Source organism: Protopterus annectens, chromosome 2.part1 (assembly GCF_019279795.1).
Source record: "Protopterus annectens isolate FY-2018-M chromosome 2.part1, PAN1.0, whole genome shotgun sequence".
Classification (NCBI taxonomy): Eukaryota; Metazoa; Chordata; order Ceratodontiformes; family Protopteridae; genus Protopterus; species Protopterus annectens.
The window spans coordinates 590,391,513-590,417,453 of NC_056729.1; the positions used below are offsets into that span (position 1 = coordinate 590,391,513).

The 25,941-nt window shown below is 44.1% G+C and overlaps 2 protein-coding genes across 2 annotated transcripts in view; both read left to right on the forward strand.

Annotated features, from left to right (window-relative positions):
• Positions 1-11,168, forward strand: part of LOC122794868 (PR domain zinc finger protein 2-like) — a 993,012-nt gene extending 981,844 nt beyond the window's left edge. Inside the window, exon 5 of the mRNA XM_044063467.1 lies at positions 11,070-11,168. The gene's annotated coding sequence lies outside the window, so the exon portion shown is untranslated. The remainder of the gene's footprint in view (positions 1-11,069) is intronic.
• Positions 11,074-25,941, forward strand: part of LOC122794162 (PR domain zinc finger protein 2-like) — a 472,904-nt gene continuing 458,036 nt past the window's right edge. Inside the window, exon 1 of the mRNA XM_044062361.1 lies at positions 11,074-11,186. Coding sequence (XP_043918296.1) covers positions 11,168-11,186 — 19 coding nt within the window. The 5' untranslated portion in view covers positions 11,074-11,167. The remainder of the gene's footprint in view (positions 11,187-25,941) is intronic.

Consider the following 25,941-nt stretch of genomic DNA (forward strand, 5'->3'; position numbering starts at 1 on the left):
CAGTAGAGGCAGGTACAGGTGTGGCTCTTAGGCGCCAAGCCTGGATGCGACTATGTAATTTTGCAGATCCCTTTAAGGCGTCCTTCACAAACTCTCCCTTTGATGGGTCAGCTTTGTTTGGCCCTCAAGTGAAGAAACGTTGACCAGGTGTGAGCAGGACGGCAAAACTCTTTCTGCCGTAGGAGTCCGTTTTCCACCCCTTCTAGACCTTATCCCAAAGGACAGAAGGGTGGCAAAATGTGGTTCCAAATCCCAAGGAGTCACGCCCATTCACATGGTCAGTTTACCCCTAGAGGCAGAGGGGTAACAACAACAGGCAGCTCTAGAGGCAGAGGGGTCCACAAAACCAGGGAAACAGAGAGTCTCTCTCTGACAAGCCCTTTCAGCATCCCTGAGATGTTGCCCGGCTGTCCCTCCTTGGAGGCAGTCGGGAAGACTATCACTGTACCCAGAAGCCTGGCGTTCTCTCACTCAAGACAGATGGGTACAGTCGATCATATCCGAGGGTTACATAATTCCTTTCGAGGAAAGTCCTTTCTATCCCTCAAATTCCCTCCCAGGCGTACCACCCGGTCTAAGGGAAATTGCAGAGTTGGAAGTCTCAAAACTACTGCAAAAGAGCCATTCAGCCAGTTACAACAGACCATTCAGAGCCGGAATCTACTCAAGGTTCTTTTGGTCCCCAAAAGACGGGAGACTGGAGACCAATATTGGATCTCAGCAGACTCAACAAGTCTGTGAGGAAGACAAGATTCGAATGGTCACTCTTCAGTCGATTCTACCCTTCTTGCAGAAGGACAACTGGATGTGCTCAATAGATCTTCAGGATGCGTATCACATAAAATTCACAGGCGCTCCAGGAGATTTCTCCGCTTTTGGCTGGGGTCCAGTCATTTCCAGTTCAGAGCCCTGCCCTTTGGTCTCACCACAGCCCCAGGGTGTTCACCAAATGCATGGCAGTGGTCACGGCTCACCTGAGACGTCAAGGATTCCAGGTGTTTCCGTATCTCGATGACTGGCTCCTGTCAGCCACCACCAGGCATCAGCTTGTTCAAGCCAGGGATTACACAATAAATCTTTGTTCTCATTTGGGCATCTCGATCAACTTCGAAAAGTCATCCTTATTGCCCTGCCAGTTTATTACTTTCATAGGCGCAAACTTAAACACTGTTCGGATGTCAGCTACCCTTACAGACCAAAGAGTTTCAGACATTCAAAGTCATGTCAGGATCATTCTAGCCAACAAGAAGGTACAGGCCAGAATGGTTCTAAAAGTATTAGGTCTCATGGCTGCGGCCATTACTCTTCTTCCCCTGGCTCGCTTCTACATGCGCCTTCTTCAGTGGATGTTGTTCACTCAGTGGTCTTACCAACAACTTCCAATGCGTCACCACATTCTGGTGACACAGATTTGCAAAAATCCTCTTGCTTGGTGGATCATTTCTCCCCAGATTCACCAAGGCAGACACTTTGTACCCCCATCCCCGGTAGCCACTGTCACCACGGATGCCTCCCTGATCGGGTGGGGGGGGCATTATCAGGACAGGATGGTTCATGGGACGTGGCAACCGTTCGAGTACCACCTGCACATAAATGTCCTAGAGATGAGAGCAGTGCTTTTAACGTTGCAAGCCCTCAACGACTCTCTTCCTGTAGGGACAATTGCAGTCCACACAGACAACATGTCTGTAGTTTGGTATATCAACAAACAGGGTGGAACCAAGTCCTACCCCTTGTGTCGAGAAGCGCTCAGACTGTGGCAATGGGTGATCTCCTCTCATCGGTTTCTGGTAGCAATGCACATCCCTGGGAAAACCAACATTTTAGTGGACAGATTGAGCAGAGCTATTCTCATGCCTCACGAGTGGTCTCTCAAGCAATCTATACTGGAGGAGATTTTTCTGGAATGGGGTCGCCCATGTTGCGATCTTTTTGCTACTCCCCAAAACAGCAAATGCCCAGACTTCTTCTCTCTCTTCCCTCTGTCAGGCCATCCCCCCAGAGACGCTCTGACCCAGGATTGGCCCCAGGGACTTCTTTATGCTTTTCCTCCTTTTCCTCTAATCCCTCAGGTTATCCAGAAAGCTACCATTTTGAGAGCCAAAATGATTCTCATTGCTCCTTATTGGCCTCGACAAATTTGGTTTCCGTTCCTCCATCGTCACCTTTTGGTGCAGCCGTGGCATCTGGACCCAGTGCCAGATCTTCTGATTCACCAATCCGGTCAGCTGCACCGGTCTATCCCCTCTCTCAACCTCACAGCATGGTTGCTCCACTTCCTTCCTTAGCCAGGCTTCCTATGATCTCTAACCCTGTTAGAGACATCCTAGTAGCTTCATTAAAATCCTCTACCAGGAGGATTTATACAAGCAAATGGAAACATTTCTCTTATTGGGCTAAAGCCAAGAATATTGATCCCTTCACTGCCCCAGTTCAGGCAGTTTTGGACTTCTTAGCGGAGATTTTTCATGCAGGCTCCTCTTCTTCCACAGTTAGAGTTCAACTGGCTGCTATCTCGAACTTTCATGTCGGGATCGCAGATCACAATATCATGTCCCATAGGCTTTGTAAAGCCTTCTTGAAAGGAATTTTCCTGCTAAAGCCTCCAATCAGGAATCCTCCTCCTCAATGGGATCTAAATTTAGTGCTGACATCCTTGATTCTTCCCCTTCGAGCCAGCTGTTTCTTGCTCCCTAAAATTTCTTTCTTGGAAGACATTATTCCTAGTAGTTATTACATCGGCCAGGAGGGTGTCTGAACTTCATGCTCTTTCGGTTCGACCCCCCTATTTGGTCTTTTACAAGGACAGAGTATCATTGAGAACTAATCCGACCTTTTTGCCTAAGGTCGCCTCAAAGGCTAATTTGAATCAATCCATTGATCTCCTGTATTTTTCCAAACTATTCAAACAGATCGGAACAAAAATTACATTATCTTGATGTCCACCGCCAACTCAGATATTATTTGGACAGAACTAAACAGTTTAGGAAGTCCGATCAACTCTTTGTTTCCTATGCGGATAACAGGAAAGGCCTTCCTGTCTCTAAAGTGACTTTATCTAGATGGCTTTCTTCTGTCATCTCTGAAATTTATCTGCTCAGGGGAAAACAGCTGTGCTCAAAACCTAAAGCACATTCAACTAGGAGCTTAGCTACTTCTACAGCCTTTCAAGCTAGACTTCCTTTAGACACTATTTGTGCAGCGGCCACTTGGGCCACTTCTCATACTTTTGTTTCCCATTACAAATTGGACTTGGCCTCCAGGGACAGAGCCAGTTTTGGCTCTACAGTCCAAGAGTCTGTTCCGTTGAGCCACCCAGGATAGAGGTGCTAGGGAAGCGGTCCCATCAAGCAAGAATGAAGGCGAGATTGACAACTTAACATTAAGAAGTTATGTACCTACCATAACGTTCCATGTTAGTTGTCTTCTCTCGCCTTCTTTCTTCACCTCCCTCCTTCCCCCAGGCCTGGACAGACCTTTCTACAAGAGATTGTTATGCTGAAGACCATTCAGAACTGGTCCTTCTTTCATCCTGTAGGCTTTCTTTCTTCCTTTGGGAAGTATTTATGCTTGGTGCTATTGCCCTTTGTCATCAAACGAGATCTGGGTACTTACCGCCTTGCATCATAGGATATGGGGCTGCCTCGAGCTGGTAAAAGTGACTCTCGAGCTTAGCAAGTGCCGAGTCAGAGCCGAGGATCGGCTCCGAACCCATCAAGCAAGAAAGAAGGCGAGAGAAGACAACTAACATGGAACGTTATGGCAGGTACATAACTTCTTATTTTGTGCTAGGTTCAATAAGCGAACTATTAAGCAACGCTTTGATTTCGCACGACACTACTTCGGTAGGAAATTTAATTACACTATGCCGTCGGAGCAAACGACTACCGGCGTGCATAAAAAACGCAAAGATAAAGAAAGGCAGCCGAGATCCAAGCCAGACTCCGAGGACTCGGCTGGGCCAGTCGCCGGTTCTCCGGTTTTCAGTGAGGCGCCTATGCAGCCCCTGGCTACCGCTGAATTGGATCCCCAGACCGCTTCGGCCTCTCCAACAGAGAGTTCTAGGCCGACGCAGCCATTTTCTTTAGGCCCTACCGACGACATTGCAGTAGGAGAAGCCGGTGCTGTGGAAACACCTTCGGTTTCTGAAGGTGTCTTCAGACCAACTACTCTCACCATAAAATCTTATGCTAAGATTAAGACTCCTCTAAAACAAAGACTACTCTTCAGTCTCCAGGTCAAGGCCCCTATGCCTAAGAAACAGATGCTTAAAATGGCTAAAGATTTAATTTCTTTGATCAGGGGTTCCCAAACCCCCCCCCCCCCCGATAAAAGGCCTAGACAAGAGGAGGATTACGCCTCCTCTGATCAAGTGTCTGTTTCCTCAGGCTCCTCTGAGGAACAGGATTACTCCTTTCCACCTTATGAAGATTCTGATGCTGAAGACTCCATTCCCTCAGCTTCTCCCCCTGAAGATTATTCCTTTGGGGAAACCTTCCATACCATGAGGGAACATTTCCACTGGGAAGGTCAGGACTACACCGACTCAAAGAAAAGGCTCCGAGAGTTTCTTTTACTCCCCCAGCACAGACCCCTTGCTATCCCCCCAGTTTTGGACATTGTGGATGATGTTTTCTTAGAATCTAGTCTAAATCCAGATTCTCTGCCTCCTGCTCCAGCCAAACCAGATATATACTATAGAGTGCCTGACTCGCACAAATTCCTATTCAAAAGTCTTGTTGCTGATCCAGAGACAATCTCCCAGGGTCCCAAGGGGGCTAAGGCTTCTATGGCTAAAAATCCTGTACCCTCTGAAAGGGTCTCTAGAGCACTAGATAGGTGGGGGAAGAAGGTTTACACCTCAGCTACTCTAGCTATGAAAGCACTAAATTGTCAATTTCACATGCTTAAATACCAGCAATTCCTAATGTCTCAAATAAAACAAAAGATGGGCACGCACCCTCAACAGTCTGAATTCAAGGAAATGCAGGATCTGTTGCATGCAGCTGAACAGGTGGGAAAACATACTTTACAATGTGGTTTTGATGCCTTGGAAGCTTCCTCTAGAGCAGCTGTTACTGCGTCTGTTATACGTAGGCATGCTTGGTTAAAGGAACAATCTCTGCCTGATCATGTTAAAGCAAAGTTACTAGATGCACCCTTACAGCAGGATGTCTTATTTGGGGTTAAAGCAGAGGAGGTTTTAAAGAAAATGGAGGATAAGGCAAAATCTATGCAGACGGTCAAAAATTTCTTACAAGTACAGCCCCCACGCTTCAGCAGAAATTGGCCAACAAAAAATTGGTCCTTTCCAGCTTCTGACAGACCACAGAGGGGTAAATACAGGCGCCCAAGGGGCAGAGGACAAGCACAAATCCCTTACAAACCCCACCAATGGGGCACTGAAACACAGAAGGGAGGAGAAGACAGGCCACAAACTACTAGAAGGCAAGCACAATGACTTATACCTCAAACTGCCAAGCAAAACTCTCTTGGCAGCTCCCTTGGGAGGAAAATTAGCACTTTTCGCAGACAGCTGGCGCATCGTCACAAAGGACAAATGGGTCCTACACATTATCTCACAAGGATACATATTCCATTTCCACACCTTGCCAAGGATAAAAGGAATGCCAAACCTGCCACAAAATCAATGGGCAGAGGCACAAAAACAAATTACAGCTCTCATGGACATGAGAGCTATTCAGCTGGTACCTACACAGGAGCAAGGCCAAGGATTTTACTCAAGGCTCTTTCTAGTCCCCAGAAAGGACCATGCTTGGAGACCCATTCTGGACCTTTCAATAACACCTTCTTGCAAGTACCCAAATTCATGATGCTAACACTACAGCAGCTTCTTCCCATGTTGGGCAAGAAAGCTTGGCTAGTAACGTTGGACCTCAAGGAGGCATACCTGCGTGTCCCTGTCAGACAAAATTGCAGAAGATACCTCCGTTTCATTGCAGGTTCAACCCATTACCATTTCTCTGCATTGCCCTTTGGCTTATCTACTGCGCCCAGGGTCTTTACAAAATGCCTGGCACCAGTAATTGCATACTGCAGACAAAGAGGAATTCAAATATACCCATACCTCGACAACTGCCTCATCCAAGCAGAAAGCAAGGACATTCTCTTACAACACCTGGCTTTTGTAAAACATCTTCTAAGTTGCCTAGTGTACACAGTAAACAAAAAGAAATCAAAACTAGTGCCCTCACAAAATATGACATTCCTGGGTGCCAGCTTGAATACAACAGCCCAGATGGCTTATCTGACGCCAGACAAACAACTACAATTAACTCAATACTTCAGAGCAATGGCAACAAAGACCCAACTCCCTGTAAGAAAAATTCTGCAGGCCTTGGGCTTCATGCATCTTGCATACTACTAATACCATTTGCAAAACTGCATATGAGGAAATTATACTGTTACCTAAAAAGCGTATAGACTCAACACAGCCACAGCTTGGAAACAATGATACCTCTCATTCCCTGCCTTCAACAGGAGTTCCTATGGTGGTCACAGGCATGTCACCTCAACAAGGGTCAGCCTTTCACCTTACCCCCAGCCAGGCAAACTATGACAACAGATACAGCGAACTATGCCTGGGGGGCACACATGGCAGGACGGTGCATTCAAGGCATATGGACTGCAGATCAAAGGAATCTGCACATCAATCAAAAAGAAATGCTAGCTGTACAAAATGCTCTGACAGCCTTCAAGGACCTTTTACATCCAGGACAGCTTATCATAAGAACAGACAACACCACAGTAATGTGGTACATAAACAAGCAAGGGGGTACTCACTCCTACCCTCTATGCAGGCAAGCGATGACCTTGTGGAACACAGCACTGGCTTACCAAGTTCAATTACAAGCTCAATTCCTGCCAGGAAAAAAGAACACATTGGCAGACGACCTAAGCAGAAACATCATGGATCCCCACGAGTGGAAAATGGATCCACAAGTATTTGCAATGATAACTCAAAAATGGGGGCTCCCAGACATAGACCTATTTGCCAGCCCCCAAAACTATCAACTAACAAAATTTTGCACAAGGACTTTTCACCATCAAGCTTGGAAAGTGGACGCACTCTCATTCAGTTGGAAAATGCTGACAGTATATGCCTTTCCTCCATTACCCCTTCTCACAAAGGTGCTGCTGAAAGTCAGGATGGAGAGACCCCGAATGATACTCATTGCCCCAGACTGGCCACGCCAGCACTGGTACCCACTATTAAGGAATATGGCCCAGGGCCCACCATGGATTCTACCACAAATTACCCATCTACTCACACAGCAAGACAATCAGATGCTACACAGCCAACTCAAAACCTTAAACTTGGCTGCATGGCAAATCACCTAAGCAACCAGCCAGCTCCTCTCTCACAAGCTGCTATGGATGTTATTCTGGAGGCCAGGAGGCCCAGCACCAGGAAAGCCTACTCAGACAAATGGAAAAGGTTTTGCGCCTGGAACCAAGCTAAAGGCCAAAATACCATTCAGCCTGACATACCTCAGATTTTGCAATATTTAACTGAGATGCTACACAAAGGGCTTTCTTTCTCATCTATTAAAATCCACGCCTCAGCCATTTCAGCTCACTACAATACGGATCCTCTCTTATTTTCAAATCCACTCCTAAGGCAGTTTCTCAGAGGGACCAAAAACATTAGGCCTCCCAGAAGAGCACCAGCACTTACTTGGGACCTCAACTTTGTTCTGGAAAAACTTACGCTGCCTCCTTTTGAGCCAGCTTTCTCAGCTGACTTAAAGTTTATATCGTGGAAGACTGCCCAGCTGCTAGCAATTACTTCAGCGAGAAGAGTTTCAGAGCTTCAGGCACTAATGGCAGTAGAGCCTTTCCTCATTTTTCATCAAGACAGAGTTTCTCTACGAACGAACCCCTCCTTTATGCCTAAGGTGGTATCCAGTGTGGTTCTAAATCAAACCATCCATTTACCCACCTTCTTTCCAAATCCACAGAAGAAAGGAGAAAGACTCCTACATTCCTTGGACGTTCATAGGCAGCTACGTTACTACTTGGATAAAACTAAGGTTTTCAGAAAATCTGACCAGCTTTTTGTATCTTATGCTACAGCATCACAAGGAAAGGCTATCTCAAAACAGACCATTTCCAAATGGATAGGACATTGCATACATTTTTGCTACACCCACCATGGAAAACCAGTTCCTGCTAGCATAAGGCCCCACTCTACCAGGGCAGCAGCTACATCTACAGCCTACCTCAGGTGGGTGCCAACCAAGGATATTCTGGAAGCTGCAACTTGGGAGTTCAGTACACACCTTCACCAAACATTACCACTTACCACTTTACTCTAAGACTAGAGCTGGCTTCGCCACTGCAGTTTTGCAGGGCCTTCTAGCCTCCTCTAACCCTGTTTGACTCCACCACCCATCCTTAGCTTTGGGATTCTACCCAAGTGTGATGACTGCAGCAGGGTAACACGATGAACATAGCACAGTTTTGTACCTACCATAAATGTAGATGTTCAAGTGTATACCCTGCTGCAGTCCAGGTTACCCTCCCTCCATCCCCTCTGAACTAGCTGAACTTATCTCTACCACTCTATCCTATACTACCTCTGTGGTGCATTTGCTTGTGCCTAAGGGTTTTGTTTTATTTTCAGGAAGAAGCGACAGCAACCGACGCCAGACCAAGACTTTGGAATTCAGGCCGACTGTGGGACCGCCTGACGGCAGGATAACCCCAAGTGTGATGACTGCAGCAAGGGTATACACTCGAATATCTACATTTATGGTAGGTACAAAACTGTACTTTTGTGCACCTGGGAAAGTGCCCTTTTTGCTGCTGTTATTGGAGATATGAGGTACAGTCCACTGGACAAGGTGCCTGAAGCAGACCCAGGACAACACTGTAGGTATTATATTGGGCAGCGGGCAAGGAGCTCATGGGATGTGCTGCAGATTGTTTATGGTAAAGGAAAGGTTAACCTGGCTCAGCTTTCATCCAGCCCTTACCAGGACATCTGATTTAGGAAATATCTGTAAATAAAACATATGACACTCCCTTTCAGTTTAGTTATTATAGCACAGTCTTTCTTCATGTTTAGAACTTAGTGTAAGAGTTGCTTTTACTCAAATAAAAAGGAAACCTAAAATGTAGTTGCAAATGTTGAATTCTCTTCAGTAGTTGTGAAGTCTTCCAGCCACTTAGGTTCAGTTTATTTTATTCTGAAATATACACTCTTGTCTTTCTCATTTAAGGTACAGTATTTCTGGCTGAATGGAGTAAACAGCTGTAAGCATACACAACAACTGTGGCCTTCTAGTTAATTCTTCTCTCTCAGATTACAGAATTTATTCGGATTTATCAAAACCTTATTTTCCCACAGGAGTACATACTCACATAGTCATAGCTTCATAGGTGTTTACTAACCCAATAACCACAAGGGCCTTTTTAAGCCTAGCCATGCATCCCATATTTCTGACAAATTCTGGCACCCATGACAAGTGTAAGCAGGGGTCTGGGAGGTGAAACATTTACAAGCAGGGGCCTGGGAGATGAATCATTTACAAGCTGCCTCAGTCCATTAGAGACACAGGTGCCAAACCAGGGGTAAATGTCCTGTTCTCTATCTAGTTGTCCAAGTTGCAGTTGAATTGGGTTAGGGAAGAACTCTTCTTCACATGGGTGGGGAGCCTGTTCCAGAGAAGGGGTAGTCCCTGGGATACATACCTTTCTTGTCCAACAGGTCCCGCTTATATCACAGGCAAGGTTTAAGTCTTTTGAATGGGTAATTCTGATACTGTTTTTTGCGGATATGCAGGAGGTCCATCAGAGTGGGTCCTGACAATGCCTTGTATGCATAAATCTTCCCTTAGCAGCCTGTAAGAGACAGAGTACAGGGATAGAGCCTTGACATGGACTGCATAGGACACATTGCACCCTGTATTCCTTTAGTGAGGAACTTCTGTGAACATTCCAATTGTTGGACATACCCAGTTAGGTACATATCAAAGGGGGCATTGTACTCAGTGATCAGTCTGACGAATTCCGAAATAAAGTTGAACATTGACTTCCTTGGATCTAGATGCCATACCTTTGTTTATAAGTTGCACGACATAGAATGATTTCCTCACTACTGTAGGCACGCGATAGTCGAAGACTAGATCACTGTCGATGTGTATCCCCAAGTCCCTGAGTACAGGGTTAACTCTTAAGGGTGTGTTGTCAGTATGATAGTTACCAGGGGTGGATGACTTCCCGACGGATACTATTATGCATTTCTTGTCATTTTGCTTTAGTCCATGGCTCTGGTACCAGTTTGTCTGTGTCAGCCCTTCCTGGAGACATTTCTGCTGTTGGGCAATTGAATGACAGTTCCTAATTTGCAGTCATCTGTAGTTTAGTCAGCCAGAGGCCACTGACATTGGCCTTGACTTCAGAGAAGTAAATGCCAAAAAAGAGTAGTCCCAGGACCGATCTCAAAGGGACTTCACTTCTGACTGGCTTCTTGTAGAGATAGACTCCCCAGTTCTAAATTCCTGGGTCCTGTCTGTGACAATTGGTTATTCCCTGGGTGACATAAAGGTTTGTCACTAACTTATTAAGTTTGTCAACTATGCCTGAGTGGGGGATTGTGTCATATAACTTGGCCACCTACCATTTTGTCCTCATCCATTACTTTGGTGGCCTTCTCAAAGTTTCACTGGTTAACTGCTTCCCTGGTCAGTCATTTGTATTTTAAGGGTTGCAGGCCAGGTAAATACAGGGTCAGATGTTGCCAGTCTGCTCTTGTTCAATTAGTTGATTGAGAGTTGTGGTCAGAGCAGGCTTCTCGGTGACTTAATCCCCCACTCCACGATGTATATGTTTGTGCTAGTGAGATTGCCTCAAGTACTTTGTCTTCACAAGTGGAATACTAAAGGAACAGTTAGTTTTCTGTGCCTGGAATATTACAGGATCAGGAATTTAAATTAATGACTACAGCTTGTTTTACTCTCTTACATCATAACTTTGAGTTATAAAAAAAGACCACCTTTATTCTTTTACATTGTTGACTAAAATTATGATATTTTCTACCTTAGGTAAGAAGAGAAAGGCAAGGGAGAAGAAGAAAAAGAAGGAACTTGATACATTTGAAGGGGGAGAAGAAAATTCTGATTCTGGAGTTGTTGCATTGGAGATGAAAGAGTCTGATGATGGTAAGCAAATTCATTTACAGTTGTTACATGTTGAACTGATAAACAGTAAATAATAAGCTGGCTGTTTGATGCAGAGAGACAGAGCCTTCACTTTGACCTAGGTCTGACTCCCAGCCAGTGCACCAGAGGAGTTGACCTTGGAGTAAGAGGCATGAAGAGGCTTTGCTTGCTCGTGTCTTTCCTAGAAGAGGACCACACTGGGGTGCTTGCCAAGTAAGATACAGTTGTTGGGGACCAGGAACTGCTGTGCTGTACCTACAAGAGTGGTCAGGCAGTGAGGACAATATCAACATGAGATGGACATTTCATCAGAAGCCTGAACACCCCTTACCAATCATAGGCATGTAGCTGAGCACACAGTGGAGAAAATTAGGAACCACACCCTCCTGTTTACCAAATGGCCTTAGTAGTACAGCTCCTAAACACCTGCCTTGCTCTCTGGTTATGGGTAAGACCATAGCTTTATGACTACAAGGACTGACTTCCTGTCTGGAAAAGTGAGATCTACCTAGTAAAAGGGACATCTCCAGGATGTCCTCCAGTTACAGTGGCCATGCAAGAGATCTGAATCAACAATGGTTTACTCCTCTTCAAGAGAAATCTGGGTGAATCAATTTTGTAGTAATTACGTTAGGAACTAACTGAATGAATATTTGATGGCTTAAATGCAAATCAGAGTATCGGAAAGGTCAGATAAACTGAGTCAATGAATTTTTTTTAAATATAGCAATACATCATTTCAGAGAGTGTATAAATTTACTCATAGTGCAGGGAGTTATTTTCTCACAGGGATACAGATGGTGGGACTAACTGGAGCACTCACTTTGAGTGAAAAATGCAAGTTACCCTTGAATTTGTCATGGGGCATTTATATTGTGCAGTGTTAGTATTTTAAAAATAAATGTTAGGAATTTTTAAAGTAATGGCATAGTATAATAAGGACATTGTCCATTTTTCATTTCTCTGTCCTGCTCTCACTCTGTTTCTGCACTGATGCTTTACAACAGGGATTTCTTAGCTATGTTTTGTGCATGCATGTGTATGTAGATATAATGTACTTCCAGCTACTGTAAGCATTATGTCAGTGAGAAGAGCCAAAGGATGTTTTTAACAAACTGATGTGGTTTGCTAATTCCAAAGCAGATGACCTGGTATCTGTAATTAGCTGAGGAGCTATTGCATTTTTGTATAGTCAGTAGTGTTGAAGTAGTTTTGCTGCTTAGTAGCATGAAAGAGTGGTACCTGTAAGAACTGTCTAGTAGTCACATTGATCTCCATTTCACTGCAGTAGCAGAACTCGTTGGTATTGGATACCAGACTTTTACCTTCTTCTTCTAGCAGAGGTAAAGCTTTCCCATTTTACATTGTTCCCCTGTTCCACCATTCTCCGCCATTACAATCTCTTGTTTATATTGTATTTGACATTGATTTTAAGCAAATATTTTGTAGTATGAGAATGCTATTAATTGTTTATCAAATTTGGTGGACATTTCCAGTAATGTGTTAGGCTACCGTATGCCTTTACTGACATCTTTCTTTAAATTATGAATAATGTTTTGAAGTTCTTTGTGTGGTGTAGCCATATTTTTCTGATGAAAAATGAGGACTCTGAAGCCCACCTGAGTATTTCCCTCCTCTGATCTGTTGTGGTTTTTGGTGGTAGTTTCTGTATCAGTTTTAACAAGGGCAAGTTGGCAGTTTGGTATACAGTTCATTCAGAAAACTTTTATGCATAAAACTAACTCATTATTCAGTTTCTTGGTTACTAGAAACACCTGAGTAGCCATCCAGATTCTTAATTTTCTGAAAAATAGAAATACAGTTTTAATATCAGACAGGTACTGCTTGGGCCACTTTGTCCGTCCATTTTTTTTTCTGTGAAATGCTTTAGGTTTTTAGTTGAGCCAGATAGGATTTTCTAAGTGTGGTTGAGACATGATCAAAGACTAGAGTGTCATTCAAATGTTGCCTAAATCACTCAACAGTATCAGTCTTAAGCGGTATGTCATCTGTGTGGCATGATGATGGAATATGGTTCCATTGTGCAATAGTTGGCTCTCTGGACTCTGAATTGAGTGATCTGAGTTCAAATCCCATTGTAACATGCCTTCTATTTGGCTGTTGGAGCAGAGGGATAAGGATGTGAGCTGTCCTGTGGTACAGGGTTTGATCATCTCAGCCCTCATTTACCTACTGTGTGACCTTAAACAAGTCACTTAACCAGATAGTTCATGTGGGCAACTCCAAATTTGGGCTAGTGTCCTTAATGGTCCCTTGAACTGCAGGCGTAGTAATTTTTTCACCCTGAGATAGCTCACTTAGTTAACGCTGTGTTTACAGGAATATTACTGAACAAGGTAATGGGTTCAAATCATCTCATGGTTGGTATAGTTGTAGTCATGGCCAAGTGATTAAGACAATGAAGTGGAAATCCACAGTGGTCTACTCGCTCAGGTTCAAATCCTGTTGATTACGACCCTTTGCTTTGGCCTGTGTAGTGGTTGAGTACCAGACTCTCAAGTGTAGGTATATGAGTTTTAGGGGCAACATGTAAATATTTTATGCATCTCTGGGTTATTCTTACTTAAAATGTAATGGCTAAAAACTTAATGGGAATGTATAGTTAGACTTCTAAAGATCATCATAGATCAGTAGCTTAGTAAGTACGTATGACTATCGATTATTTTACAGACATAATCTATATTGTATTTTTTGGCATTTAGTTAGAGGCCGTTGTCCTTACACTACTTGTTTAGATAATGCTGCCCCTTCTTGGTGTACTTGCATGTCAGTGAGTGCATGAAAACCACGTCTAGTTTGCAGTCATCAGCAAATTTAGTTAACATGGAATGTTTGCCTGTACGTCTAAGAAATAAATGCCAAACTGAAGAGACCCCAATTCTGAGCCTTTATTAGCCCAACTTGTGAAATGTTTACTTTCCTCAATTCCTGTACAGTGCCAATCATTAGGGGACATTTTGTCTAGCTAATTGGAAGACATTTTTTCCCACTGATGCCAAGGAAAGAACTTAACATGCTGTGGTTGTTCAGTATTTCTCCAAGCTCTTCTCCACTGGCCTCTGCAACTTTCTGCCTGAATTTAATATGGCCAGTAAGGTTTGATTTGTGTGGAGCACTTCTGCTAAACAGTAAATGATGAAATCTAGCTTCTGATCATCTCCACAACAGAAAAACTGCTTCTTAGAGCTTTAACTTTTATCCAACTCTCCCACCCTTCTCCTATTGTGGTTTTAAATGTTTGTCTCTCACACAATCTGACTTCCAAAGTCCCTCTCTTTCCTTTTTCATTGTTAGTCTGTTGTGTAAGATATTTATATACTTTTCCATCCACCAGACCCCTGTTGAAACTCAGTCCTTAAACCATAATAGCACACCCTAATACAGGACCAGACAACATGGATACGCAGTTTCCAAATGTCTCTGTAGCCAGCTTGGTAGATATGGGCATCCTGAGACAATGTAGCAATTATCTCATGTTCTCAGACAAGTTCATCCTTAAAATAAACTAACACAGTATGCAGGAGATGTAAATACACAACTTCCTTGGAGACAAAAAATCTCTTACAAATGAGGTTGTGAAGAACATGCACTGTACATCCCTCACATGTACCACTCATCACACATATAGACCTTCTTATACTGAGGCACTTAAAAGAAACCTTACCAAACCTCAAAGACCTCCTAAGCTCTACCTGTCAGGAGCCTGCAGGAGGATATAAAGTACAATCTATTCCTGGCTTATTACAAGGCATCCTCCGATCCCACCCTAATGGATCTTTTGCACATCCACAAAGCAAACAACAATAGAAACACTAGATCTAAGGATTTCAACTTCACTTGTGAGATAAATAGAGTATGCTGTAGGGACAGATATGTGACTCAAATGATGTCCTTCAACATCACTGTTGCACTATTCATCACCTCTGGGATCTCCTGCCAAGGATAGCCCAATGTCCAGCCAGTATACCAAAGCCTTTATTACCTAGAAGGCGTTGTATGTCAGATGTATGCTTCCTGAATGAGCGTAGGGCATAAATGTGACATACGTATGCTCCCAACTCAGAACCTTGTTGCCTCCACTCCAAACACTGATATCATATGTCTGTCTGAACGTCTTCATTTTGCTGGTTATACAAAGCCTACGTCTTTCAGATAAGTACCTCAATGGGGTTCTTTTTTTTTTTTCGTACGTTGTTCAGTGAGATGTTCTTCGTGTTTCACTGTTGCAGTCATTACAGTTGGGTAATCCTGCTGGCAGGTTGCCCTCAGTCTGTCTGAATTCCAAAGTCCTGGGTCCTGCGTCGGCTGCTGTCGCCCCTTCCCTGACGTCAGGTCTTCAGGGGTATAAAAAAGGCGGCCGACGCCATTTTCTTTAGTCTTTCTTGCCGCATGGTGCCCGAAGCAGAAGCAGTTTGCAAGTGCCAGTCGGCCGACTCCTGAGATTTTCGTATTCGAGTTTCAGATCCGAAGTCTTCAATAAAGCTAAGTACCCCGTTGGGTTCTTGCTCCAGTCCAATGTCAGAAAAAGTAAATAATTGTATTTCTTGTGGAAAGCAAATACCCCATAAGGACTTTCATTCTTACTGTATTCCTTGCCCAGGCCCTGATCACAACGTTTCTAGTTGTCAGTTTTGTGCTAGATTTAATCAACCCACTATTAAGTGTCAGTGTGATATTGCTTTAAACTATTTTGGACGCCGGTTTAATTATCCAGAAATGTCGTCGAATAGCCGTCCGACTACCGGAGTTCACAAAAAATGCAAAGAAAAGGAGAGAGAGAGACAACCGAGGCCCAAAACCAACAAAGTTTCTCCTAAGCCAGTCGCCAGTTCTCAGTGATGCCCTTTCGCAGCCCCTGACGCCTGCTACTTTAGAGTCGCAGGCCGCTATCGACTCCCATGTGGAGTCGGCCATGCCGCTGGAAACTCAAGGTATTGGAGCCTCGGATACTGATCCTTCAGATGGGTCCGGAGCCGCTGAGCAGGCGCTTCTGAGGGTGTATTCAGACCTAAACATCTTTACATTAAACCAACCTCAGATTCAAAGGCTAAAACGCCTTCTAAAGCAAAGAAACAAACTCAAGAGCCACGTGGACAGACCTCTATGCCCAAAAAACAGATGCTCAAAATGGCCAAAGACTTAATTACCTTGATTAGGGGTTCCCATCCCCCTCCTGATAAGAGGCCTAGGCAGGAGACTGACTGAATCTTTAGATCAGGTTTCTATTTCTTCTGATTCCTCTTCTGATCAGGAATATTCCTTTCCCCCCTATGAGGATTCTGATGCTGAAGAATCTATACATTCAGCTTCTCCTCCAGAGGACTATTCTTTTGGGGAAACCTTGCATACCATGAGGGAGCATTTCCACTGGGAGAGCCAAGATTTTTCAGAATCTAAAAAGAGGCTCAGGGATTTCCTTTTACTACCTCAACACAGGCCAGTAGCCATTCCACATATGTTAGACATTGTAGATGATGTGTTTTCGGAGTCTAGTCTTACCCCTGACTCCTTACCTCCAGCTCCTGTTAAGCTTGACAGATATTACAGGGTTCCTGACTCTCATAGATTCCTTTTTAAAAACCATGCTGCGGACCCAGAAACTATTTCACAGGGTCCCAAAGGCATTAAGACTTCCGCTGCAAAAAACCCTATCCCCTCTGACAGAGACTCTAGGGCACTGGATAGATGGGGAAAAAAAGGTTTACACATCTGCTACCTTGGCTATAAGGGCCTTAAACTGTCAGTTTCGTATGCTCAAATATCAGCAACATGTCATGGCATTGCTTAAACAGAAAATGTTATTAAACTCTGAATGTGCAGAAAACAAGGAAATGCAGGATTTATTGCATGCAGCTGAACAAGTTGGAAAGCAAACTTTGCAATGTGGTTTTGATTCTTTGGAGGTCTCCTGCAGGGCCACAGTTACGGGTTCTGTAATTAGGAGGCATGCTTGGTTAAAGGAACAAAATCTGCCTGATCATGTCAAAGTTAAATTATTAGATGCACCTTTACAGCATGATACTTTGTTTGGTGTTAAGGCAGAAGAGGTGTTAAAGAAAATGGAGGACAAAGCTAAATCTATGCAAACAGTCAAAATATTTTTTACAAGTACAGCCACCTAGGTTTAGTAGACACTGGCCTACAAATAATTGGTCCTTTCCTGTGTCAGACAGACTTCAAAGGGGCAGATCCCAGGTGCAAGGTTCATACAGATCAAAGCAATGGGGTGCTTCTACCTCCAAAGTAGGAGAAGAAAAATCACAACCATACAGGAAACAGTCCCAGTGACTACACCCTGCCTGCACCAATCACTTATCTCCTGGCAGCACCCTTAGAGGGAAAATTAGCACTTTCTTTTCAAACTTGGCACATTATAACCCAGGACAAGTGGGTACTAAATATCGTGTCACAAGGGTACAAGTTCCATTTCCATTCCCTGCCAAAGGCAAACGGCTGGCCAGATCTGCCAAAAGATTAATGGGCAGAGGCACAAAAACAAGTTTCTTCCCTCATGGACATGGGGGCCATTCAACAAGTACCAGTGCAAGAGCAGGGACAAGGATTTTACTCAAGACAGTTCTTGGTACCCAGAAAGGACAAGGCCTGGAGACCAATACTGGACCTGTCTATTCTGAACACATTCCTGGATATAGCAAAATTCAAGATGTTGACTTTACAGCATCTTCTGCCCATGCTGGGCAAGAACGCTTGGCTTGTGACTCTAGACTTAAGAGGCAAACCTGCATGTCCCAATCCGACAATTATGCAGAAGCTACCTCAGATTCAAAACTGGCTCAATGCATTACCAATTCTCTGCACTGCCCTTTGGCTTATCTACTGCGCCCAGGGTCTTTACAAAGTGCCTGGCACCAGTAATTGCATTTTGCAGACAAAGAGGAATACAAATATATCCTTACTTGGACGACTGTCTAATTCAAGCAGAGAACAAGGACATTCTTCTACAGCATCTGGCATTTGTGAAAAGACTTCTAACATGCCTAGGGTACACAGTCAGTGAAAAGAAATCAAAACTAGTACCCTCTCAAGAGATAATATTCCTGGGTGCAAGCTTAAATACAACTGCCCAGATGGCTTATCTCACGACAGACAAAGGCAACTGACTACCCATTTCAAAACATTGGCAACAAAGGCCCAGTTATCTGCAAGAAAAATTCTGCAGGCTTTGGGCTTCATGGCATTCTGCATCCTGCTAATTCCATATGCAAGGCTGCATATGAGGAAACTTCAATGGTACCTAAAAAGTGTTTGGACTCAACATTGCCACAGCCTGGAAACAATGATTACTCTCATTCCCTGCCTACAACAGGAGTTTCGATGGTGGGCAAAGGCTTGTCACCAAAACAAGGGACAGTCATTCACATTACCCCCAGCCAGGCAGACACTAACAACGGATGCATCAGATTATGCCTGGGGGCCCACATGGCAGGAAGATGCATTCAAGGCACATGGTCCTCAACCCAAATGCATCTACATATCAATCAAAAAGAGATGCTAGCTGTTCAGAATGCCCTCTTCAAGGATCTAATTCATCCGGGACAACTAATGATAGACAGACAACACCACCGTCATGTGGTATATAAACAAGCAGGGGGGGCACACATTCTTACCCCCTTTGCAGACTAGCTATGACTTTGTGGGACACAGCATTAACTTACCAAATACATCTACAGGCACAATTCCTGCCAGGAAGGAAAAATACTCTGGCAGACGAACTAAGCAGAAACCTCATGGATCCCCACGAGTGGCAGCTGGATCCACAAGTCTTCAGCATGTTAACAAGGAAATGGGGATGCCCGGACATAGATCTATTTGCCTCCCCACACAACTACCAACTAAAAAGATTTTGCACAAGGACTTATCACAGACAAGCATGGAAAGTGGACGCCCTATCTTTCAGCTGGAAAAGCCTATCAGTATATGCCTTTCCCCCACTGCCTCTCCTCCCCAAGGTACTCCTAAAGGTCAGACAGGAGAAGCCAAAAATGATACTGATTGCCCCAGACTGGCCCCAACAGTACTGGTTTCAAATCCTGAAGAACTTGGCTCAATACCCAGCTTGGACCTTACCTCAGATACCTCATCTACTGTTCCAGCAAAACAATCAGATCCTGCACAGCCATCTCAGGACTTTAAACCTGGCAGCATGGCGGATAATGTAGTCTTACAAAACACACCTCTCAGTAAAGCTGTGATGGATGTCATTTTGGAGGCCACAAGGCCTAGTACTAGAAAATCTTATGCTGACAAATGGAAGAGATTCTGTGCTTGGAACCAGGCGCAAGGAACTGATACACCTGTGCCAAATATTCCTCAGATTTTACAATACTTAACTGAGATGCTGGACAAAGGCCTATCTTTTTCATCTATTAAAATTCATGCCTCTGCCATTTCGGCTCATTACAATACAGAGCCACCAATCTTTTCTCATCCCTTATTAAAGCAGTACCTCAGAGGAGCCAAAAAATTAAGGCCTCCAAGGAGATTACCAATGCCTGCATGGGACCTCAACTATGTCTTGGAAAAACTCACCCTGCCTCCTTTTGAGCCAGCTGCTACTGCTGATATAAAGTTTTTATCTTGGAAAACAGCTCTGCTCCTAGCAATAACTTCTGCAAGACGAGTTTCAGAGCTACAGGCACTCATGGCTGTGGAACCTTTTATCATTTTTTTATCCAGTCAGGGTCTCTCTGAGGACAAACCCAACATTTATGCCTAAGGTGGTGTCCAAAGTGGCTCTTAAAAAAAACTATTCATCTGCCAAATTTTTATCCAAATCCACAGAACAAGGGGGAGAGAATTCTGCATTATTTGGATGTACACAGCTTAGATTCTACTTGGACAGAACCAAAGTTTTCAGAAAGACAGAGCAGTTACTAGTGGCATATGCCGCAGGATCACAAGGAAAGGCTATCTCAAAGCAGATTATTTCAAAGTGGATAGGTCACTGCATTAGTTTCTGCTACTTACACTATGGCAAGCCAGTGCCTAAGGGCATTAGGCCACATTCAACCAGAGGTGCAGCCACTTCAGCATCCTTTCTCAGGGGAGTACCAACCAAGGGCATTTTAGAGGCTGCTACTTGGAGTTCAATGCACACCTTTACAAAGCACTGTCATCTGCCACTCTACTCTAAATCCAGGGCAGGCTTTGCCACTGCAGTTCTGTAGGGCCTCATAGCCGCTCCTAACGCTGTTTAGCTCCAGCCTCCCAACCATAGCTTTGGGATTCAACCCAAATGTAATGACTGCAACAGTGAAACATGAAGAACATAGTACAGTTGTGTACACTTACCATAAATGTAGATGTTCGAGTGTATTCACTGTTGCAGTCCAGATTACCCAGCCACCATCCCCCTTTCTTCTGGCAGAATCTATCTTTCCTTCTCTGATTTATACAATCTATGTGGTGTATTTGCTTATAGATGAAGGTAAAGTTTATATTAGTGCATGTATTTATATATATATATATATATATATATATATATATATATATATATATATATATATATATATAAATTTTGGCTATCTTTTTAGGGGGCACCTGACATATGGGGCAAGAAAAACTAAAGAAAATGGCGTCTGACGCATTTTTTATACCCTTGACGACCTGACGTCAGGGAAGGGGCGACAGTAGCCGATGCAGGACCCAGGACTTTGGAATCTGCCAACAGGATTACCCAAATGTAATGACTGCAACAGTGAATACACTCGAACATCTACTTTTATGGTAAGTGTACACAACTGTACTTTACTTGTCACCCAGCAAAGGTATATGAAAAGTCTGGGATGCAGATTCCCCATAAAGACCACTGCAATAGGTGCCTGTTTTCATGCGTCTGACCAGACTCGATGTTCCTTCTGTCAGGCCTTTCTTCACTTTCCATTTAGCTTGAGAAACAATATCTCAAGCTTTTAACCCAAGGTACCATGGCAAAATTCTCTTGCCTCGAGGCAGAGACACCACTCAAAATGTAGGCTAGGAAGTCTAGGCCTGGGTCAGCTAATCTCCAGCCTGGATGTCTCTCTTGAGGTGAGTGAGAACCCAGAGGATAATCCAGCATTACCATTCATTTCTTCCACTACAACCTTCTCTGAGGCTAGCATGGAACCTTCTTTTCACATATCCTCAGAAGTCTTGGAGACATCTCCCATGGACATTGAGGTGGAACTATAGCTGATATTTTCAGAGGAGCCTAAAGGGATTTCTCAAATCCTTGTTAGGGATGAGGTGCCGGCTACCTTAATCGAACCCACGCAGTGGGTCTGAACCTTCACATTTTGCCATAGTGGATGTCCCAGTGAAGAAAAGGCAGAAAACTAAGTATGCGGTGTCAGCTTCCAGGGATCCACAAAGAGAATGCCAGGGCTTCATTCAAGGCTTGCCATTGCGTTGATGACATTGAAGCCTCCTCAGAGGGTTTCGGTTACTGCACCTCCTTGGTCCTCTACCCCAAAGAGGGCTAGGGTCCTGGAGTTTTCTGACGAGGATTCTGACTCTGAGGCTGACTCCTTAGCCTATTATTTTCCTTTGCCCTCACCTTTAGACTGTGAGTCTGGGGAGGAGGAATCTGTCAGTCTTGATTTCTCCTTCGGAGGAGTTTCCTTTGGTGACATGGTCCTGCATATGATGGAGCATTTCAGATGGAATTACTGCTAAGTATTGGATGTCCAAAAAAGGTATTATGAGTTGTTACAAATGAACTCTCCTAAACCTTCAGTTGTCCCTCCTCTGTTGGCTGCTCTTTTGAATAACTGCTGTTTCCCCTGACACCAGATTCTCAACCTCCATCTCCTAAGAAACCCGATAGGTTCTATAAGGTGCCAAATGCCTGCAAGTTCTAAGTGCCTTTCATCTGATCCTGTGGCAATTTCTGTATCTACTGATAAACCTTCTAGGCGGTTTCCTTCTTCGAAGCTCCCTTCCTTCCTTCTGATAAGGACAAGAGACATGGAGAGGATACTTCAACTGCTTTAGCCTTCAGGGCCATCAGTTACCAGACTCACATGATATGGTATGTCCTGTCTGTTTTTTTCCCAGATTGGGAAAATTATTTCTGATATTTCTGACTCTGAGGATAAAGCCTCAACTCTCTCCTTGTTAAGTTCCACTTCTCAGGTTGACCGTCACTCTATTAAGTACAGCTGTGATGCAGCTGATGCATCTGCTAGGGATGCTGATGACCAGAAATTGTTTGGTATTGCTGTAACTGACCTTTTCAAGACCTTACAGGATCATAGTAAGGTCATGAAAGATTTGAAGCAATTTTCGTCTCTCCTATTCCCAAGCCCCAAGTTTCAGAGGAACTATCCTAGTAAGACTTTTTTTTTTTTTTTTTTTGCATAGACTGCCTAGACAGTCTTCTAAAGGTAAGAAGGCTGCTAGGCATGTTTTTTTCTGATGAGCTTGCCCAAACTGCCAGGCCGCAGAAGCAGTCCTTTCCTGACAAATCTGCAACCATCTGACTATCTGCCTTCCCTTCCCTCCTGTTGGCCAAGTTCCCTTGTCCCTCAGGCTCTCTCTTTCTCTCCCAGTTTGGCAGCCGAGTCCCATGGACGCGAGTTGTGTCCATTACCCAGCAGGGTTACTTTCACCTGGAAGATCCTTCCATTTCCAGTATTCCTCAGCCCCTTGCAGAACAACAACTGGGATATTGCAGGGTCTGCTGGACCAGAAAACCATTCAACCAGTTCCACAGACTGAGAGGGGTTTGGGTTTTTATTCTAGGATTTTTCTGGTCCCCAGGAAAGATGGGTCTTTTAAACCTGTCCTGGATCTTTCCTTTTTTAAACACCTTTCTCATAGTGACTTCCTTCTAAATGCTGTCTCTTCCGGTTCTGTTTCCTCTGTTGTGCAATCAGGCCTTTCTGGTTTCCTTGTATCTGGAGGATGCATTACCTTCACGTTACTATCCACCCTGTATTCAGGAAATGTTTGTGTTTCTCTGTTTCTTCCTCTCATTTTCAGTTTGCTGCTTTGCCATGAAGCTTTCAACAGCCCCAGGGGTGTTCATCAGATGTCTACCCCCTTGTAGTCACTTTTTGCAGGCTTCAGGGTATTCAGATGTTTCCTTATCTGGACAGCCTCTTGCTTCAGACTTTATCTCATTTCAAGCTGGTGCAGGATCTTCAGTTTTAGCCTGGGGTTCACTGTCAATCTTCAGAAGTCAGTGCTGACTCCATCTCAGGATCACATTTTCCTAGGGTGCAGGTTCCAGACTGTTCCAGTGCTGACATCTCTTTCTGCCTCCAAAGTTTTGTCCCTGTCAAATTATTTTCTGTCTCTGCTTCCCAAGTCCTTTCTCCCAGCCAGAGAGTTTCTCATGGCTCTAGGGTTCATGGCCTCCACCATCCCCATGCTTCCCTGGACAGGGACTTGCTGGACTGTCTAGCTCCTTTGCTTCCTTGTCTCAAACTGGAATTTCACTGCTGGATTCAGCCGCTATCTCTCAGTCCAGTCGTTCCTTTCCATCCTCCTCAGCCATCTCAGGAACTGTTCACAGAAACATTAGAGCTGGGATGGGGAGCCACTTCAGGTACCCTGTGTTTCTGGAAATAGTTCATTGGTGAGTTATTTCCCAAGTAGATTTATTTGCATCCCATCTGAACAGGCAACTCCCTCAGTTCAGTTCCAGAGTCCCAAGTCCTTAGGCTTGGAAGGGTGGACACCATGCCTTTCTCTTGGAAGGTAATGTTCCTGTATGCCTGTTCTCCCCTTCTTCATCGTAGTCTTCTTCCAAGAACACTTGTCAAAATGTAGGGGGGGCTGTCCAAAAATCTGTGACTCACATTTGGCTCAGACAGCACTAGTTACCCTCTTATTCCATCTGGCCAGGGTAGTAATCACATGTTACCTCACTGCATGGATCTTCTCACACAGGACAAATGAATTCTACTTCACCCTCATCTGTTAGCTGTTCAACTGTGACACTGTGTGATTGGTGTCAGAAAAGAGTCAAAACCCTGTTTTCTGAGGCCATGCTTAGGATCTTGCAGGAGGCCAGGAAACCCAGTAGCAGAAAGTCACATATCCAAGTGGAAGAGATTTTCTGTTTGGTGTCTTAAACATCACCAGGACCCATTTTAGTGGGTGCATCCTTGGTTCTTTCCTACCTTTCTAAACTACTACATGCTGGCTTTCATATTCTTCAGTGATAGCCCACTTGTCAGCCATTTCTGCCTGTCATTTTCTTACTCCTCCTTTGGCCTCTAGGTTTGACATCAAGCAGTTTCTTAAAGGCATGTTTCATGTTAGACCCCTAAGAAAGCCCATTCCTCCTCCTTGGAATCTTAATTTTGTCTTTGTAAAGCTGACTCAGGCGCTTTTGAGCCTGCTGCTGCCGCTTCTCTGCAGCATTGCACCTGGAAAATTGTTTGCTTTAACCTGTACCAGAAGTGTATCTGAACTACAGGCCTTGATGGTGGTCTCTCCTTATTTTTTTTTCATAGACATGGTATTTCTCAGTACGACTTTTTTTTTTTTTTTTTAATACCCAAGATGGTTTAATGAGTTATCCCTCAAGCAGTCTATCCATTTTGCTTCTTTTTTCTCTTTGCAATCTGCACGTGAGAAGGTTCTTCATACCTTGGATTTGCATAACACCCCTCACACAGGTCTCTTAGCTTCCTCCTTACTTAACATACTCAACCTCTTAATAAATGCCCAAAATTGAGTTGGGGTCCACTGCTAGACTTATAAAAGCCCTAGTAGTCGTTTGCCTAGTAACAATCTATGAACCTATGAAGAACCCCTTCTGGCATTCAGACTCATGGTCAAGTAATTTCTGAAGGGTTTCCTGCATTTTAGACAACTTAGGTAGGTTGTGATGCCTGCCTCAGATCTCAGCTTTATACTGGAAAAATTGACATTGGCACACTGAGTCAGCTGCTTAAGGCCCTTTTTATATATTTTTTTTTTCATTAAAAACAACTTTTAACCACCATAGCAAACAGAACAATTTACATCAAGGTAGGTAGCAAGCACACATTTTTCCATTTCTCTAACAGTGTATTCTGTATTTTTTCCAGTCACTTCATTGCTTCTCATCTCTTGTATTCAACCTTCCTGTTTAGATACAAAAGTGAGAGCTCAGTCCTTTCTCGGCTCCACAGATCAACACCAGTTACTAGTCACAAGGTCTAATAATGCAGAAGGTGACTCCCCATTCTCCTGCTATGTAGCCAAAATCCTGAAACTCTTATCCACTAAAACAAACCTATAACCTCTTAACCTTTAAACAACTTCTAAAACAATGTCTGATGGAAGCACAGTCATGTTCATGCCATTCACCAAGGCAATACCTAAGCTCCTTAATGCCCACTAAACCTCATCTTCCAAATACCGTAAATATCCAACTAACTAATACAATGAGTAAAATCAGTAAAAACTAAAAGAAAAATCTAGCAAGGCTAGACTTTCCACTGCCTTCTTCTTACGGCTTTTCCCATTTAGGGGTTGTGCCACAGCAGATCACCTGTCCGTTCATGATTGGCTGTAGAGTTTTACGGTGTCGAGTTGCCAGCCCAGTGCCCAACCTTCCACAGAAGGCACACACATGCCCACACTCATGCCTAGGGCCAATTTAGAGTGTCCGATCCACCTACAGCATGTCTTTTGGGAGGAAATCGGAGCACCTGGAGGAAACCCATGTGACCACAGGGAGGACATGCAGACTCTGCACAGAAGGCACCCCAGCAGAGGATCGAACTGGAGGACC